This window comes from Parambassis ranga, chromosome 9, assembly GCF_900634625.1.
Source record: "Parambassis ranga chromosome 9, fParRan2.1, whole genome shotgun sequence".
NCBI classification, from domain to species: domain Eukaryota; kingdom Metazoa; phylum Chordata; class Actinopteri; family Ambassidae; genus Parambassis; species Parambassis ranga.
Genome location: NC_041030.1, coordinates 22,847,874 through 22,867,560, shown reverse-complemented (window position 1 = coordinate 22,867,560; position 19,687 = coordinate 22,847,874). Strand labels below are relative to the sequence as shown.

The following is a 19,687-nucleotide window of genomic DNA, read 5'->3' as shown; positions in this document are numbered from 1 at the left end:
ATCATACCATAGAAGAATAAAGAGCTTCTCTCACACACACACACACACACACACACACACACACACACACACACACTCACACACACACACACACACACACACTCACACAGCTGATCTGTTTGTTATTCTCCTCTCAGCACGAGAACTTAGTGATCCAGCCAGGCCAGTGTTGTCCACAGTGTGTGTCCAACCCCTGTCTGTCAGCTGGGAAACAGTACCAGGTGGGTACCCTGTGTGTGTGTGTGTGTGTGTGTGTGTGTGTTCTCACATGTTTGTTCATCTCTTATTGTACATGTGTGTGATTCGATTGTGCTTCGTGTATCAGAGGCAGCTGATAAATCACACACACACACACAGACACACACCCTGTGTTGGCATCATTATGACTTCATGACCTCTTCAGTGTGTCAGACACATTTCAGCTGGGTTTTAAGGATCGTGTGGCGCCCTGTGTTCTGGCCTGACAACAGTTCACTGTGTGGTTTGATCTCAGACAGACAAACCTTCACTCTTGAAGTATTTGGGGAGGATTAAGGGGGAGGCCATCTTGGCATCAGCTCCTGGCACACATGTAGGGTTAATAAGACCAGGCCTGCATCCAAATGAATGAGCAGAGAGCCACAGGACATGAAGAACATAAGATGAAAGGGAACACAGGGGTCACACTGTGTGTGTGTGCGTGTACGTGTGTGTGCGTGTGTGTGTCTGTGTGCGTGTGTGTCTGTGTGTATGTGTGTGTGTGTGTCTGTGTGTACGTGTGTGTGTGTTTGTCCATCTAAATGTGTCTTTTCTTGGCAGCATGGCGAGCAGTGGCAGAAGAACGCCTGCACCACATGTGTGTGCGACCGGGGTCAGTCTAAATGCCACACAAACACCTGTCGCCCTGTCACCTGTGACAAGGTGGGTAGTGGTAGATGCACAAACACACACACACACACACTCTTACCCTCATTGACATTCACTTTCATACAACACTCACCTGGTACACCGAGCTGTGTTCTGAAACTGTAATGGATGCAGAGATATTCAACTATGCAGAAATGTCAGCTCTCTGTCTAACACACACACACACACACACACACACACACACTGTGGACTGTGTGAACAGATTTATGTCCCCACAACACAATTACACACAAGCATCCAACAGGCTGACATTTAATTCTTAATTGTATGCAAATGTCCCCGTGCTGCCTCCACCCTCATGTTCTGTTAGAGAAGTCAGAGAGAAGGACACACACAGACACACACACACAGACACACACACACAGACACACACCACCCAGACACAGACATACACACAGACACACACACACACACACAGACACACACACAGACACAGACACACACACAGAGACACACACAGACACAGACACACACACACACACAGACACACACCACCCAGACACAGACACACACACACACACAGACACACACACACACACACACACACACACACACACAGACACACACACACACACACACAGACACACACACAGACACACACCACCCAGACACAGACACACACCACCCAGACACAGACACACACACACAGACACACACACACACACAGACACACACAGACACACACACAGACACACACAGACACACACAGACACACACACAGACACACACAGACACACACAGACACACACACATGCAACAACAACATTTTAAAGGGTGTGCACACTCTCTGATCTGCATCCTCCATCAGTGTTAGAGTAGAACTAGGCAGGAGGAGCAGACACACCCAGACCACCACACCTCCTCCACAGCTCATCACAGCTGGTGGTGGGGGACATCAGGCTTTGTGCCAGATCTGACTCTGAACCTCCAAACTGCTGCTCTGCAATAAGCAGAAACAAAGAGTTAATGTCTAGCTGCTCTGCGCTGTAGATAAACACTGACGTAGTTTGAACTTGTGTGAACTTTGTGTGAGAAAATCTGAACCTCCTCCACCAGATACAGACTCTGCCGTGTCCGTAAATCTACACCTCTCAGCACTTTGATAACATCGTAATGGCTCCAGCTGCATGCTGTGTTTTCCCTTAGTAATGCAGCACACGCACACACACACACACACACACACACACTCCTCCATCCTCTTCTCTCTCTCTGCTGAACCAGATGTTGGAGCTCCTTGCCTCCCTCTTGCCTCCCCTCTTGCCTCCCCTCTCACCGTCACTTTGCTGCTCCCTGCAGGGTCAGACCACAGTGAAGCGTGCCGGTCAGTGCTGTGATGAATGTGCTGCAGCAAAGGGAAGCTGCCTGTACCAGGGCGCCGTGCGTTACCATGGAGACATGTGGAACGGCACGGGCTGCGAGTTCTGTTCCTGCACCCGGGGTCAGGTCCTCTGTCAGAGGGCTGAGTGTGGACGCGTCGACTGCCCGCAGGTGAGCCTTCGTTAGAAACCACAGCAGGGCTAAGTGTGCTTAACCCTTTCTGTTCCCTGTCCCAGAAAATGCAGCGTATCACCACCCAGGAATCCAATTTCCCGGCTTTCAGACGGGCTACTGAAAAGTTAATGGAAGCTGTCACACTCACTTTGTCCTCTGCTTCCTGCATTTGCTGCAGTTTAGCTGGATTGGTTTACATCTGGCTCACGTCTGAACGCAAATGCACCGAATCCCACTAGTGACGTGATGCTTCCGGTTTCACAGGGAAAGTGTACGGGTCGCGTACAAAACTGCATGTAAATATATGTATGTAGTATGTAGTGATAGCCAGATTAGAAAATTGGTCTGAAGGAATCCAGCTTATACCCCGTTCACACTGGGGAAAAAATGTGGCTTAAGCATCCTGATCAATCCAGATGTGTTTTTTTGTGTGAACACCTCGAATCCGGCTGTATCCAGTTTGATTTCAATCCGGCTAGATCCAGTGGGTGGATCTAGCCGGCGCCACCTAGTGGTTTGGAGGTCAGCAAACATGCTGGATGAAGCCGGATTGAGTGCGGACACAAGTGTGTGCTAGCCAGATTTGAAAATAGGTCTGAACGCATCCAGCTTAAAGGCTGTCTGGGCTCAATCCTACTCTAGCTGGACTGACTTTCTCCAGTGTGAACGGGGCCTAAGGCGATCTGGATTCAATCCCACTCTAGCTGGATTGACTTTCTCCAGTGTGAATGGGGTCAGACCGTCTCAGGTTTCTCCTGTCTGAAATTAATTAAATGGATAAACATAAACACGAGTGTGTGGGGACCAGACACAAGGATCTGTTGTTCCCATCTTCATTCCTTCAGAAGGATCCACGTGGGCCGGGCGCCACATCAGCACCTCATACAGTCCCTCTCACATCGAGCACATTTAATAATATTACTTTAATTTCCGCCACCAGGACCAAATCAGGTCTCATTAATCAGGCTGCATGGTGGTAATTACAGCTGTAAGTGTCATTAGCCGTAAGGAGCATAACTGGCAGACGTCCAGGCCTGACCTGAACAAGGTCACTGCTGAGATCAGAGCGTGCTCGGCTCAGTGTGTGTTAGGTTTGTGTGTTGTAATCATGTGCTGGAACAGCAGTGAGGGACTCTGTCTGTCTTCACACTGACACTGTGAGCTTCCACTGTGGCCATGTTTTCATGTATCATGATCACAGAGGTGTACGTGTCAGTGCTGTGCAGACTGTAGATAAAGGACCGAACCTTCGGTGAAGTGACACAGGGAGCCGGCTTGATGCTCAGACTGTAATATGGACCAAACCTTCAGCGCCGCTGGGAGTGGGAGGTCACGCACGTAATGATGCAGAATTCTGAATCTTAGTAATTAAACTGGGTGTTATATAATGAACCACTGAATCACTTTATTATTCAGACCAAGACACTTGACATAGTCCTCATGTTCTTATCATTTTTTCTATAAATATTTAAATGTAATATGTATTTATTACATATGTATATCTGCACCACATGGAGACAGTAGACTCTGGAGAAGTTGATCAGAACTCATCAGTAAAGACGGGACAGACGGGGACAGGTGGGGACAGACAGGGACAGATGCGGACAGACGGGGACAGGTGGGGACAGGCTGGGACAGGCAGGGACAGACGGGGACAGGCGGGGACAGACGGGGACAGGCTGTGTTCCAGGCTGCAAACGTGCGTATTTGTGTAAAGCTGGATAGCCTCTAGTGGACACTGGAGGAACTGCAGCCCTGCAGAGATATCTGGTGTTAGGTCATTTTAACCCTTTAGACAAAGCAAAGGTTCCTTCATGAAAAGACTGAAACATAAGAGACTCTCTTTGTTTTCAGGGTTCTGAGCTCGTTCACCTGCCGGGGAAGTGCTGCCCTGAGTGCTCCTCTGTCAAACCTTCCTGCGTGCACCACGGGAAATCCTACAAGGTACATATGTGCATGTGACTTTGAGTGTGTGTGTTTGCACAAAGACTCACACAATCAGGCGAGGAATTGTGTGTGTGTGTGTGTGTGTGTGTGGGTGAGACAAAGGCACCACAGGGCTTCTGTAAACTCTGTGTTCTCAGAAGAAAAGTGGCACAAAGTCTCAGAGCAGAGGAGGCAGCAGCACAAACACACCAATATCAGGCTGCATGTAGATATAGAGCTGCAGTGAGGGGATGACTGTGTGTTTTAGCACTGAGCTTCAAATAGTTTGAGGCCATTTAGCCTCTAACAGCGTTTCTTAATATTATGGTCCGATCTATCAGAGTGTGTCATAAATGTCATTATTCACTGGAGGCTGCTGTAAAACTGAAGCCTTCATTTCTCAGATGTTCCGTGCAGCAGGACGGTCAGAGGCGACAGAGCCGTGATCCTGTCAGACAGACGCTTTGTTTTTCTGGAGGAGTTAATCTTAGCAGTGATAAACAGAAACAGATAGATGCTGCTGTGCGCCCACAGACACACACACAGACACACACACAGATCGATACATGTGACACAAACTCTGAGCGGCTGAAGCAGCAGCTCTGTGCCTGGATGATTACGGCTCCGACTTGAAAAATAGCAGCTTGCAGCGCTAATGAGTCGAAGTAACAAACTATGTTTACTTAACACTTATCTTCTTGATTTAAAGGCACATTAACAAGCTGTTTGCACGGAGCTTCCACTGTGAGGGGCCTTAGATGGGAAAACTTCATCATAGAGTGATTCATGAGGAAGCAGACACTGGATCAGAAGCAGGCGCTGCTGCCATGTTTGTAAAGAGTTAAACACCTGCACACCTGACGGGCAGACACACACTGAAGGCTGCTGCTCAGGGCTGCGGACCTTTGGAGTGGGAGCTGTTCACAGAGCAGGCCTTCTGTGTTTTAAGCGTCCTCGTCTGTGACCTCCCAGCACACAGTCTGTGTCTGTGCTCATGCCGCCGCCTCTCTCTGTCGCTGCACTCATCCACTTCTGAAAACGTCACAAGAGTCGTGACTCAGGCTGCTTTTAAATCTGACAGGCAGCTTATTACCATCCAGCGGGGCGTCCGGCCGAGTGCCGTCCTTTTCAGTCATTCTCAGAGTTCTGTCCATCCCCTGTGAAACGTCCTCTGTGTAAACATAACGAGGACATTAACCTCTGCTGTCACAGGCTCCACTGAAACTCTGCTTTTTTTCCAGAACCTGGCTCGATGGACCGACGGCAGTTGCCGCGAGTGTGAATGTGTCGATGCCCAGGTGACTTGTTATCTCAAATCCTGCCCCACATGCCCGCCGGGCACCCTGTCCGTCACCCAGGAGGGCCGGTGCTGCCCCGACTGCCACCAAGGTACGGCACTGTGTGTGTGTGTGTGTGTGTGTGTGCATGCATGTGTGTGTGCGCGTTTGTGTGCAGCAGCAAACCACACCCACGCCACTCTGAACAGGAAGTCCTCCAAAGGAGGCAGAGAAACACACACGTCCTAACAGGCAGTCTAACTTCAGCCGTCTGTTTCGTCACATGGTTTCGTCAGGTTCTGGTCTGTGGATGTGGACGGGGTGAATGACTCAGTACACTTCATGAGAATCATTGTTTATCTCCTGGTAGACGTCCAGTGTCAGCTGGAGGTCGGGCTCGTGCAGGTCCGATTTGATCTGGTACATGTGCAGCAGATCCAGCTGTAACAGAACACTTTCCTGTCCCTTGTTATCACGGCCGCGCCGCGCCGCTGAACGTGCCTGGATCCACACGCCTCTGGATCAGCTGTTTCTGCAGCTGCAGGTTTTCATTCTGTGCCTCGGGGATTCTGGCTGCGCTGCGTCTGGAAACAGCTCCTAACCGAGCGCGTGGACGCAGAAGCTGTGCAGAGGACAGAACTCTCCTCGGGCTCACTCTCAGCTGTCAGAGCAAACAAGAACTGATTCTGTGTGTGTTCGAGTGGAGTTCTGTGGACTCATTTGTTTCCACCAGCTCAGAATACATGCAGGATGTATCGGCACATCAGAGGAGACAGGAGAGATCAACTCTGCCTGATACAGTCAATAAGCTGGTCAGTGGGCCGGAACATACAGCTGAGCATCTCCCCTCACCCTCCCCTCACCCTCCCCTCACCCTCCTCTCACCCTCCCCTCACCCTCCTCTCACCCTCCTCTCACCCTCCTCTCACCCTCCCCTCACCCTCCTCTCACCCTCCTCTCACCCTCCTCTCACCCTCCCTCTGTTCCACCTTTCTCTCCCATTTCCTTCAGTCAGAAATAAAGAGTCAGGTCACTGAGCGGCAGCTGTGAGGGAGAGTGGGGTAATGAGAGGAAAGAGACGGAGCTCCTTAGAACAGTGTGTTCTGCTTTACTGACGGTCTCATCGTCCATTTAGATCGAAGTCCTGTCTGTCTGTTTCCCTCTCCTCCCCTCACAGGACCTCCATCACCTCCTCCTCTGCCTCTTTCTGCCTCTCTCTCTCTCTCTCTCTCTCTCTCTCTCTCTCTCTGCCGTCGTCATGTTAATCAGACCCGCCTGTCACATTTCGACAAGCTCTGAGCGCTTTATTTACTCAATATGGTCACGTAATGAATAGAGCAATCACAGTACAATGAAAAGCAGGCGGCCCTGTGCTTGTTCTGCATCCACATCATCACAGCTACAGAGGGGGGGCGGTTTATCACAGAAGCAGGAGGCGCTGGAGAAAGTTCTTCTGAGCTTCTCTGTTACACCTTCATGCAGAGTTATATTTATTTCCGCTCGGCAGGCTGCAGTGAAGATTTCCTCTCCAGATGTTTTAGGTACTTTCAAGGAGAAAGGGACAGTTGATCGGCCTGTGGTGACTTTAAAGTGCAACTGCTTAAAAAATGAACGCACTGGTCGTGTGCTTAAAAAGCACTTTAAACACTTCACCACAGACTGCAGCGGTGGAGCTGTGTGTGTGTCGGTGTGTGTGTCTGTGTGTGTGTCTGTGTGTGTGTGTGTGTGTGTGTGTCTGTGTGTGTCTGTGTGTGTGTGTGTGTGTGTCTGTGTGTGTGTCTGTGTGTGTGTGTGTGTGTGTGTCTGTGTGTGTGTCTGTGTGTGTATGTGTCTGTGTGTGTGTGTGTGTGTGTGGCTGTGTGTGTCGCTGTGTATCTGTGTGTGTCTCTGTGTGTGTGTCTGTGTGTGTGTGTGTGTGTGTGTGTGTGTGTGTGTGTGTGTGTGTCTGTGTGTCTGTGTGTCTGTGTGTGTGTGTGTGTGTCTGTGTGTGTGTCTGTCTCTGTGTGTGTGTCTGTTTGTGTGTCTGTGTCTGTGTGTGTCTCTGTGTGTGTGTCTGTGTGTGTGTCTGTGTCTCTGTGTGTGTGTGTGTGTCTGTGTGTGTATCTGTGTGTGTGTGTGTGTGTGTGTGTGTGTGTGTCTGTCTGTGTGTGTGTGTGGCTGTGTCTGTGTGTCTGTGTGTCTGTGTGTGTCTCTGTGTATCTGTGTGTGTGTCTGTGTGTGTGTCTGTGTGTGTGTGTGTCTGTGTGTGTCTCTGTATCTGTGTGTGTGTGTGTGTCTGTGTGTGTCCTGTAGTTATACCACTCTCTTCCCCTGGTATCCAGATCCAGCTCTGCTAACAGGTTGTGTGTTTGCAGCTGTGTGTCATGCAGACTGTGTGTCGTGCTCTGGATCTCTGGACCACTGTGACGGCTGCAGAGACCCCAGGGCCGTCCTCCATCATGGCCGCTGCCTGTCTGTCTGTCCGGCGGGATACTACGCTGAGGGTCGACAATGTGCAGGTAGGACCGATCTGACAGTACGAAGAATTTAAACACAACAGACTCACTGCTCACACATTCCTGATGATCCCACATGGATCCTTTAAAACTAATAGAAACTGTAATCTGCACAGATTATTTAAAGGTCAACAGGCTGTCAACTTTTTAGCTTTGAAGCCCCCAGAGGCCGAGGGGAGAATTGCAGTTTGTGTGTGTGTGTGTGTGTGTGTAAGTGTGTGTGCGTGTGTGTGTGTGTGTGTGTGTGTGTGTGTGTGTGTGTGTGTGTGTAATCTTCTCATCATTACACTGGGTTAAACTCCCTCCCTCCCATCGGCAGCTCCTGTGAACATCTATACTGTATGAGATGCTAATGCTAACAGTCCACAGAGTCCAGTCACTTAGCATTAAAGCATAACGAGCTTTAATTACAACTCTTTTCTTTACTTGTTATCGACGCTACAGACTCAGTCATCAGCTCTGTGTCAGGATCAAGTCTGCTCTTCATCTTTCTCCAAATCTCCATCCTTCTGTTTTTCTAATCGATCCTTCTCCTTATTCTGATCTTCTTCCTCTTCCTCCTCCTCTCTCCCCCTCCTCCTCCTCTCTCCTCCTCTTCTTCCTCCTCTTCCTCCTCTCTCCTCTTCCTCCTCTTCTTCCTCCTCCTCCTCCTCCTCCTCTCTCTCCTCCTCTTCCTCCTCTCTCCTCTTCCTCCTCTTCCTCCTCTCTCTTCCTCCTCCTCCTCTCTCCTCCTCCTCCTCTTCCTCCTCTCTCCTCTCTCCTCTCTCCTCCGCCTCTCTCCTCTTCCTCCTCTCTCCTCTCTCCTCTCTCCTCTCTCCTCTCTCCTCTCTCCTCCTCCTCTTTCCTCTTCCTCCTCCTCCTCTCTCCTCCTACTCCTCCTCCTCTTCCTCCTCTCTCCTCTCCTCCTCCTCCTCTCTCCTCTCCTCCTCTTCCTCCTCTCTCCTCCTCCTCCTCCTCCTCCTCTTCCTCTTCCTCTCTCCTCTTCCTGCTCCTCCTCCTCCTCCTCTCCTCTCTCCCTCTCCTCCTCTCCTCCTCCTCCTCCTCTCTCCTCCCCCTCTCTCCTCTCTCTCCTCCCCTCTCCTCCTCTCTCCTCCTCCTCTCTCCTCCTCCTCTCTCCTCTCTCCTCTCTCTCTCTCCTCCTCCTCTCTCTCTCCTCTCTCCTCTCTCCTCTCTCCTCCTCCTCTCTCCTCCTCCTCCTCCTCCTCTTCCTCTTCCTCTCTCCTCTTCCTCCTCTTCCTCCTCCTCCTCTCCTCTCTCCTCCCTCCTCTCTCCTCCTCCTCCTCCTCCTCTTCCTCTTCCTCTCTCCTCTTCCTCCTCTTCCTCCTCTCTCCTCCTCTCCTCTCCTCTCCTTCGCTCCCTTCTTCTCCTCTCCCCTCCTCCTCCTCCTCTCCCTCTCCTCCTCTCCTCCTCCTCCTCCTCTCTCCTCCTCCTCTCTCCTCTCTCCTCCTCCTCTCTCCTCTCTCCTCCTCCTCTCTCCCCCTCCTCCTCCTCTTCCTCCTCTTCCTCCTCCTCCTCCTCAGTGTGGGTGGCTGTGAGTTTAAAGGGGATTTAGCAGCTTTTCCTTCTGTAATCTTCAGATTTCTCATTAAGACCATCTGAAGTCTGAAGTCTGAAGTCGCTGCTCTTCCTTTTTCCTTTTTCCTTCTTTTGTTATTCTGCTTATGAAGATGTCTGAGTGCAGATTAAATGCAGCAGAGAGCTCAAACATCAGCGGAGCTACAGATTGTTCACAGTATTCAGTGCAGTGGTTCAGTCCCAGTCATTGTCCCCTGAGGGACTTAAAGTCCTGATCCCAGCTTCCTGATCTAGGCTGCATAAGGTTTTAATATCCGAGCTGCAGGCCCCACAGCTGCTGCTCTGTGACAGGTAGCACCGTGACCACGAGAAAATACATTCCTGAAGTGGCTGACTCTCTCCCCCCTCTCCCCCTCTCCTCCCCCACAGCCTGTCAGTCATCCTGTGCCACCTGCTCCAGCAGTTGGGACTGCCAGTCCTGCGGCTCCCAGCTGCCCCTGCTCAGCGCCGACAGCAGCCGGTGTCTGGCTTCCTGCCCCCCCGGCTCCTACCAGCATGACCACACACGCTGTCACCGTGAGTATCACAGAGACTCAGCAGCTAAAGGTGCCGCACCGTGCAGGGAGTTCTGATTCTATTAAGGCCGACAGTCCAGCAGGAGCTATAGGACAGCAAACACACGACAGCTTCAGGCCACGGGAGTGTCTTTAAACTGATCAGAAGGTGGCGCTCAAAGGTCAGGGTCACTTTTTATCCATAAATTAACTCGTCACTGTCTCAGCAACACTTCAGAGACTTTAGTGGTTAAAGGTCCGTGTGAAGTCGAGCTAATCACAAAACATCAGGATCAATCAGCTGAGGGGATATGTGACATCAGATAAAGTCTGCACATAGACAGATAGAGTCACACATGGATAAATAACTTTTAACGTGCATCATACTGTGAGTGTTGGTGCAGGATTTCGGGTGTCGTGCTCACTGTGTGCCCCGTTCCTGGTGGATTGTTGATCAGTGGGTGTTCGGACTGAATAATGTATCAGGTGACAAAGGACAGCGCTGCCTCCTGCAGTCCAAATGTTCCTGCTTTAGTACAGTGGCTTTGCTGAAGTCGTGAAAAAGGACAGAGGACGTCAGTGTGTGGAGGTTTTCCTTGTTGCTGCTGCTGGCTGATCTTTGTGCCGCAGGATCCTTTCAAAGAGTTTTTCTAAGCAAAGAAAAAAGGTGTTGTTTGCTGTATTTGAGTTGTTTTGGTGAAGCTGTGTGTCTTTTATCATCAGTCCTGCTGCTCTCTGTCAGTCCCTCCTTCAGAGAAACCCCTGGTGGTGAGAATGGAGCGTGTGCAGCGGACAGCAGCGTCTCAGGTCTCAGATTTAGTCTCGTTCTTTCCTGTCATGACTGGTGAGATGTAATGAAACACCTTGTACTGTATGAGCCTCTGTAGTCATACAGTCACACACTCTGAGAGAGTTAACACTGGCTCCTAAAGGGTCTCCTGACACCAAATCCTCCCTCAGTAACTGAGTGTGGTTCAGTGAGTTAACCCCTGTGGGCCTGCTAATGTGCTCTGAGCTCTGAGCTGCCAGTGGCTGTGGGGGTGATGAGTGAGGAGCGGCTGGTTAGTGACCGCAGTGTGATTACAGTCCGGCCGCCTCCGCAGCTCCATCTCACACCTTAATGCCTCCAGTCAGGAGGACCGCAGACCTGCAGCTGCAGCTTAAGTAGGTCAGACAGCAGCAGCCACTGTGCTGTGAAGTTATTCAATTCAATTCAATTCAATTCAGTTTTATTTATATAGCGCATATTACAATCAGACATTGTCTCAAAGCGCTTCACAGGAACCCCCCTAAGAGCACTGTGGCAAGGAAAAACTCCCTTTAAGAGGAAGAAACCTTGAGCAGGACCCGTCAACTTAAGGGGGAACCAGTCCTGCTGCTAGTCAGAGAGGATGAGGGAGAGAGAGAGAGAGAGGGAGAGAGAGGATGAAGGAGAGAGAGAGAGAGAGAGAGGAGCAAACATGATACAAACATGATACAGTACAGAGCAAACATGACAGCAAGATGAAACAGTGATTATATTGCAATAGATATCTATATATATCGTCGGTCCATAAGTAGGAATAGTAATTTGATAGTAAAGATGAGCAGCAGGGGCTAGTGAAGTCGATGAGCACAGGAGAGACTGCAGGTCAGTATGCAGGTCTTGAGACCTGCAAAGAGTCTTATGAGAGAAAGAGTTATGTCCCTCTGTACACCACCACTGTACACCACCACTGTACACCATCCACTGTACACCATCCACTGTACACCACCACTGTACACCACCACTGTACACCACCACTGTACACCACCACTGTACACCACCACTGTACACCACCACTGTACACCAGCTACAGTACACCAGCTACTGTACAAGTCCCAGCTCATGCATTTATACTGCCTCTGTCCTGGATCTCCTGGGTCCCGCCTGTATTCCAGCAGCCACCCTGCATTCAGACAGCAGATATTTGATTGAATGTGTGGCTGCTGCAGACTGTGGTCTGTATGAGGGCGGCCTCGCTCCCACAGGGTCACACACTGGAGCTCGGTCTGAGCGCATCAAAGCTGAAGGAAGCACGTCAGCTCATTAAGGACGTCTGATGGACTTCCGTGGGAGATGCCCCAGCTGACTGATGGCACTGTTGAAGTGTAATCACAGAGAGATGTCAGATTATGTATAGGATGAGGATGATGATGATACACTTGATGGAAGGACCCCAGAGCCTGCAGCCATGAAACCACACCAAACAAGTTGTGTTGGCCAGAAAGGCTGTCACAGTGCCCCCTAGATGAACTGCATGAGGTGGAAGTGGACAGGCCCCTTAAAGTGTCTTCAGGACAGGACAGGACATGTGCAGCCATATTAACCCTATAAACCCTGCGTGTGTCAACATTCCTTTCACACAAAAGCCCTGTTTCTCCTGAAGTGAAGTTAAACCTGAGATGTATCTGCAGCACACTCCTGCTCAGACACTTGTTAGTGAGCACTGAGGGAGGAGGAAGAGGAGGAAGAGGAGCTGACAGCAGTAATGACTGTGTGAGGAAGGAGGAGCTGGAGACATTTGCTTTGGATTGCAGCATTGTTGGCAGCAGACCAGGACCACCCAGAGCTGGCGGTGTCTCTGCAGGCCTCTGGGGGTTTCTCAACACCTCGGGCCTGCAGCGTCTGCCTGTGTTCAGAGTGTAAACAGTGATGGTGGAACACATGTAGCATTGTGAGGAACAGCAGCGTGCAGAGACCTAAGCTCCCTGTGAAATGTGTTCCCAAGTGTTAATAGAAGTTCAGGAATCAGCCTCATGTGGATGCGGCAGCTGTGACATCAGCCCCGCTCCCTGCTCCTGTCTCCTGTCTCTCCTCCACCGTTAGGAGGACTGGATGTTTGTTGTTCGGGTCATTCTGCAGGAGGAACCTGCAGAGGCTCCATTTGTTTCCTGCTTTAAAGAAACTTTAGAGACACCGTGTGGAGCTTGATCACATCAGACCTGCTGGTTTATTCATCCTTCCTCCTGTATTTGCTCCTCTTCCTCTCTGCCTCCTTTAATTGCTGAACCTCTGGTCGCATCTTGTTTTATCACTGGAGGTGTTCAGAGGAGGGGGGGCAGCAGTAATTGTGTGTCTCCGGCTCTCCGCCTGTCCCAGCAGGACAGTGAGGGAGGCAGATTACTGCTCTGTGTGCATTCAGCTCCACCTCCCTGCTTTATGCAGAGCAGCTTTGGACGAGGCTTTTTGGCGCCCGGCCTGCTTGGATTACATCTGCTGATAACTGTGCGCTTCAGGCTGCACAGAAAATAAATTACTTTCCTGCGAGCAGCAAGGTAAAGGACGCGTAATCCCATGTTGGCTGTGAGTGTGTGTGTGTCTGTGTGTGTGTGTGTGCATAAAGTGACCAATTCTGCTGTTTGCTCAGTTTAACCAAAGCCAAAGAACTAAAGATGGTGGCATCAGTTCTAGGAGGACCATCAGAAGAACTGAAGAGAGAGAAACATTCAAATTAAACATGAGTACACATAAAACACAGAAACACACAGAGACAGAGAGACGACAAGAAGCTGGAGGGCTTCAAAACCCAGGAGGAGGAGGAGGAGGAGGAGAGGCACTGACTCAGTCTGTCAGAGGTTAACCCCACTCTGATGACTCTGACGATCAGTGACCAGCCCAGTGCATTCTGGGAGTCTGTGTTTTCTTTGTGTGTGTCTGGTTTTCTGTTTCTGTGCGTGTGTGTGCGTCTGTGTATCTGTGTCTCTGTGTGTGTCTGTCTGTGTGTCTCTGTCTGTGTGTGTGTGAGCTCTTGCAGAGCCCTGATACCTGAGGATCAGCTTCATCTCATATTTTTCAGACCTCCTCCTCTCATCACTCGCCTGAGATTTTATCAGCATCTCTTAAATGAGAGTGATTAAATTAATTACTCTCCTCGGGTGAATGTCTCCCTTGTCTTGATGAATTTGGCTCACTCCCTCCCTCCCTCCCTCCCCTGTCTTCCTCGCTCTCTGACTCTTCCTCATCATCTTGACCTCTGTCGCTCTTGAACAGATAATTAGAGGACTCTTACCTGTGGCAGCTGGCATCAGACATCGCTTCCTTTTGTTTTCACTTGAAACCAGTCTGTTGCTATACGTTACGTTATATCTATATAGATTGGTCATAAAAATCAATACATATACTTTCACTCCCCATAAATGCTTGTTACCAGGTGAAATTATCACGTCTGCCACGGGCTTCAGGCTGAGCTGTTATCCAACGATACTCAAGTTATTCAGTTATTGAACGATGGAATATTCACCTTCAGACTAGTGAAGGTGACGAGGGTCTAGGAGCCAGAGTCTGCTGAGCGGAGCTGTGACAGCAGCACAGGTCTACAGTTGGTCTTTTGTTGCTCCTGCTGACATCTGGCCACAGTCTGTGGGCCGCAGGGAAATCATGTGTAATCACAGCAGCCGGGGCTGGAATGGGTTTTTGAAACAAACACACACACATACACAACCATGCACACACACACAAAGACAGAGCAGCATCTGCAAGGACCCAAAGACCAGCTGAAGTGTAACGTCACACACACACCAGTCACACAACAACACGCTGATGTCTTGTGTCTCTCCACCAGGCTGCCATGAGGCGTGCTCAGAGTGCCGTGGGCCCGGGCAGCAGGAGTGTGTGTCGTGCTCGGACCCAGCGGCCCTGCTTCAAGATGGAGCGTGTGTTCCTGACTGCGGCGCTGGGTTCTACAGTCAAGAAGGCGTCTGCTACGGTACGGCAGACGCACAACTACACACACACACTATCATCAAACCAAGAGACAAACTGAATGCAGCGCTGCAAACACACAGAGTCTGACTGGATGCTGTGTGCAACTAATCCGGTCTCGGCTGGTCTAGTTGAAGCGTTTAGGTGCTCCCCAACACTCATTGTGTGTTTGACATGTAATCACTGTGCTCCCTGGTTGGGGGGACAGCTTGCTGCCCTCTCCTGCTGCTCTTGCACATTTGTTTGTGGAGTGTCCCAGGCTAGGACCACTTTTACAAAACACTGGACAAACTGCAGGGCTTCATACATGTGTGGGCTGTGTTCTGTGTTCTGTAGAGGAAAAGAGTTGAGAGTTGTTTCGGTTGATGGTCGGGATCGTTTGTGTTTTTTTGTCACTCACATGTTGTAATTTTGTCAGTTTTGGTAAGTGGTCATTAAGGGGACTTTGAAAACCTCCATAAACACACAGGAGGCTCTTCTAGCAGCTTCCCTTTGGTCCTCCGGCCTCGGCCTCGGTCAGTCAGTCAGTGAATTCCCTCGGGGAGACCCGGCTGTGCCGGCCTTCTGCCTGCAGCCATCCACCGGCTGCTGCCTGCTCACACACCTCTTCCCCTCCTCTGACCACATCTGACCTCTGGATGGTGGAAATCCTCCTTGTGGTGAGGGCTTGGTTGCATCTTTGGGCAGAGCCTCTCCTCCTCCTCTAACATGGATGTGGTTTGGTTCAGCCTGTGGTGATCTGTTCCTGCCCCGCGACCCGCCAGCATCAGCAGCATTTCAGATAATGACGGTGGAAACTGCCCCTTCTGCTGTTTCTGAGAATCCTTTAGACGTAAACATATTCCAGCAGTTTCCATCATGGTGGTAAATGTTCCTTCAGTACACGTGACTCAGATGCTGCACAGGAAGCCGACCTGTGCTGTTTGTGAAGTGGATGCTGGGCTATTTTCTGCTGCTTGAGTGCAGTAATTGGACTCTGATTCTTCAGTAATAGACTGTGCTGTTTGTTTACATCAAGGAAGCAGAAAGCGACTTTTAAGGTAACGTCTGCTGCTCAGAGAACGCCTCAGTGTGACTGTGTGTGGCGTTGTTGTAGTTGTGTTTTGTTGAAACAGACAAATGAAATGTCACAGCATGTGTCAGCCGCACAGTGCAGCAGAAGCATCTTCTGAGGCAGCGGAAGCATCTTCTGAGGCAGCGGAAGCATCTTCTGAGGCAGCGGAAGCATCTTCTGAGGCAGCGGAAGCATCTTCTGAGGCAGCGGGGCTTTGTTGTTAGCGGTGAGCTGAAGGTGAAGGTCTGTTCAGGCTTGTTGTTGTTTCCTCTGGTCCCTGCGGAGCTCCGTCCCGGCTTCCTCTCCACCTAACACCAGAATGATCCGTCAGCACACAAACAGTTTAAGAACATCTAATAATGAGCAGCTCTCTCTGGATCTAATGAGCATTCACAGACTTGGATAAAGAGACGGTGCATGAATATGGATGGTTTCTATTTCTGAGTGGTGAGATGAAGAGGAGCGGGAGCAGGCCTCTCCCTCAGGGCGCCGAAGAAAGCAGCACATAGCTGAGCTCTTAAAAACACCTGCAGGGCTTCAGGGGAGGTTTCCTCCTCCTCCTGCTGCTCATGTGGAAGTTTGAAGAGCTCAGCGAGGAGCCGCGCTCACAAAATGTCAGAACCTGTGGAACTTTGAGCAGAAAGGTCAAATCCATTCCAACCTGCCAGACAGTTCCAGGTCTGGAAGGAAATGTCACCATCCTGAGAGCACACACACACACAGACACACACAGAGACACAGACACAGACACAGACACACACACAGAGACAGACACACACAGACACACACACACAGACACTCACTCACACACACACACACACACAGACACACACACACACACACACAGACACACACTCTTACTCACACACACACACTCTCTCTCTCTCTCTCTCTCTCTCTCTCTCTCTCCTGTTGATCGTCTGCTTCCTTCCCTCTCAGGATCACTCACTCCTGTTTGAATGGAGCTCAGTGTGTCTTATCATCATTAACATCTACATGCTGTGCTTCGCAGCCTGTGATTCGTCCTGTGCCTCCTGTTTCCCTGACAACCCCAAGTGTATGAGCTGCCCACCAGGGACCGCCTTGCATCGTGGGAAATGTGTCAGCCAGTGTCCGGCTCAGCATTACCTGGACCCGCTCAGCAGATGCAGAGGTAGGCTGAGGCTGTGTGTGTTGAACAAACATCTGAAGGTTTGAACACGGTGACTAAGGATCCTTCCTCCCCTCCTCCCAGCCTGTCACCCCTCCTGCGCCTCATGCTGGGGCCCCTCTGTATCCCAGTGCACCCTGTGCCCAGACGGACTCCTTCTCCACCAGGGCCAGTGTGTGGAGTCCTGTGGGGAGGGGCTGTACTCTCAGGACCACACCTGCCACAGTGAGCTTTCCTCTGAAGCATCGCTGCGAGCGGCCAGTCCCTCTCTCTGAACACTCTTCGTGTGTGTGTGTGTGCGCTCACAGATTGTCATCCCTCCTGTCGTTCCTGCGTGGGACCCCTGGCCTCAGACTGCCTCCGCTGCCTCAAACCAGAGGAAGCTCTGCTGCCGCAGTCCGGTCACCTGCAGCACGGCGTCTGCAGCACTGGGTGTGGCGCCCACAGCTTCCTGGACGGCATGCAGACATGCAGAGGTGAGGGGGGGTCATGTTTTAATCTGGAAGAAAACTGATGAAGAAACTCTGGATTTTAAAAACAGGTTGTTTCATTATTTTAATCCATTTAACCCTTTAACCCCAGAACAGACAGGATTCAGTCAGAAGTGTCCTCATTTCATAACACAGCATTTAGTCTGAACTGACTGAGAGGATGGAAGCTAGCTCTGTATCCTGTGTGTGTGTGTGTGAGTGTGTGTGTGTGTGTGTGTCATCTTCTCCAGCTAAAACGCCATGAGGCTTTTTTTCTCTGCCTGTGATCGGGCTCCTTTACCTCCCTCACAGATCCGACCGCATGCTGTGAAATCTGATCCGTTTCTGGTTCCCCTCGGCTCTCTTCTTACCTCCCTGTGCAGCCTTTGTGCCCTCCGTCTGTCTGTTCTGCTGTCAGTTTGGCAGCAGAAGCCACACAGACACACGTTTCGTTCAGCTCTACTTTCCCTCAGCTCACTGTTTGCTTTTGGCATGAGGTTTTATAGCAGCTTCCTGCACAAAGGAAAAGGAGAAAAGTGTGAGTGCATCAGTGGGAATAGTTTTAATGAACATGACATGTTGAAAAACAAATCAGGCGGGTCTTTGTGAGCTCACTGAAGGCTGAGTCACGGTGTCAGGGTCTGTCTGTGCAGCTCTGTATGCAGAATAAAGGATGGGGGGGCAGAGACAAACTCACAGGGAGGTCTCACATCTGATGTGTTGAGTTCATGTTATCATTCCAGCTGACATCTGGCATAATGATAATAATAATTATTAATGCGGAGTGTGTGTGTGTGAACCCTGTGTGTTTGCAGCAGTGTGTGTGTGTGTGTACCCTGTGTGTTTGCAGCAGTGTGTGTGTGTGTACCCTGTGTGTTTGCAGCAGTGTGTGTGTGTGAACCCTGTGTGTTTGCAGCAGTGTGTGTGTGTGTGTGAACCCTGTGTGTTTGCAGCAGTGTGTGTGTGTGTGTGAACCCTGTGTGATTGCAGCAGTGTGTGTGTGTGTGTGAACCCTGTGTGTTTGCAGCAGTGTGTGTGTGTGTGTGTGTGTGTACCCTGTGTGTTTGCAGCAGTGTGTGTGTGTACCCTGTGTGTTTGCAGCAGTGTGTGTGTGTGTGTGTACCCTGTGTGTTTGCAGCAGTGTGTGTGTGTGTGTGTACCCTGTGTGTTTGCAGCAGTGTGTGTGTGTGTGTACCCTGTGTGTTTGCAGCAGTGTGTGTCGGGGAGCGAGCACAGATCATGTAGATTACAGGCTGCTGTGAGGAATGCTTTATAGTTTCCTGTGGGCTGATGGTTCCTCCGGAGATCAGAGGTGTGTTATTTGTTGTCGTTAATACTTTTTCCTGTTTGCTGTCACAGAAACAGTCGGCGTGTGTTCATCTGTTCAGTCGTGGAGGGTCTTTTTACAGTGTGTGAAGTTAAATAACTGGGATGGAGGAGGAACCGCCGCCGTTCCTCACACTGCTGCAGGCCAGGAGTCTTTTGGGGCGTGGAGCCCACAGGGCTTCAGCTAATGGCATCATTTATCTTCTCTCAACAGTTTACTTTAAAGTTCAGAGCGGGTCAGGCAGCCGTGAAAACTTTGTTTACTTACCTGGAATTGAAAAGCTTTTAGCTGCATCGGATTTCCTTAATCATCCTGGAAGAGACCCTTACAAATCAATGAGCTGCAGGAGCAGTGGATGGAGTGGGGGTCTACACCCATTCATCTCTGTGACTGCAGGGGCCCAGCACTAAGTGGGTGGAGGAGGTGTAGGTGCGCCGAGGAAGGAAAGGTTCCAAAAAAGTCATGGCCTGTCACCATGGTAACCCAGAGAAAGGTGGAGAAGCTTGTAGCAGATGGGACGATCTCTTCCTGATGAAACAATAAACATGTAGCTGTCCTGCGCTGGACTTAAGGTCAACTCCTCCATCCAGCTGCTCCACCTGTCTGTCAGCCTGTAAACTACCCCACCCATGTGATCACAGGTGATTTCAGTCTGTGTGTGTGTGTCTCTGTGTGTTGTCGGGGTGAAAATCCCCTTGTTTCCTTCTGATCACCCCCTGAATTAGTTTGTAAGGAAGGAGCGGATAAATTCTGGTCTCAAAATTATAATTTATTAAACAATGAGGCAAATTCTGAGTCG

General features: G+C 50.4%; 1 protein-coding gene across 9 annotated transcripts in view; it reads left to right on the top strand.

Annotated features, from left to right (window-relative positions):
* The window catches only part of fras1 (Fraser extracellular matrix complex subunit 1), a 379,111-nt gene that overhangs the window by 41,005 nt on the left and 318,419 nt on the right, over positions 1 to 19,687 (top strand). For 5 of the 9 annotated variants that reach the window (XM_028415291.1, XM_028415288.1, XM_028415289.1 and 2 more), the window contains exons 7-17: positions 138 to 221; positions 799 to 900; positions 2,203 to 2,394; positions 4,252 to 4,341; positions 5,565 to 5,712; positions 7,955 to 8,098; positions 10,040 to 10,186; positions 14,748 to 14,891; positions 16,954 to 17,094; positions 17,176 to 17,316; positions 17,400 to 17,567. In XM_028415291.1, coding sequence (XP_028271092.1) covers positions 138 to 221; positions 799 to 900; positions 2,203 to 2,394; positions 4,252 to 4,341; positions 5,565 to 5,712; positions 7,955 to 8,098; positions 10,040 to 10,186; positions 14,748 to 14,891; positions 16,954 to 17,094; positions 17,176 to 17,316; positions 17,400 to 17,567 — 1,501 coding nt within the window. The remainder of the gene's footprint in view (positions 1 to 137; positions 222 to 798; positions 901 to 2,202; positions 2,395 to 4,251; positions 4,342 to 5,564; positions 5,713 to 7,954; positions 8,099 to 10,039; positions 10,187 to 14,747; positions 14,892 to 16,953; positions 17,095 to 17,175; positions 17,317 to 17,399; positions 17,568 to 19,687) is intronic. The other 4 variants (XM_028415283.1, XM_028415290.1, XM_028415287.1 and 1 more) reach the window with 1 other exon arrangement.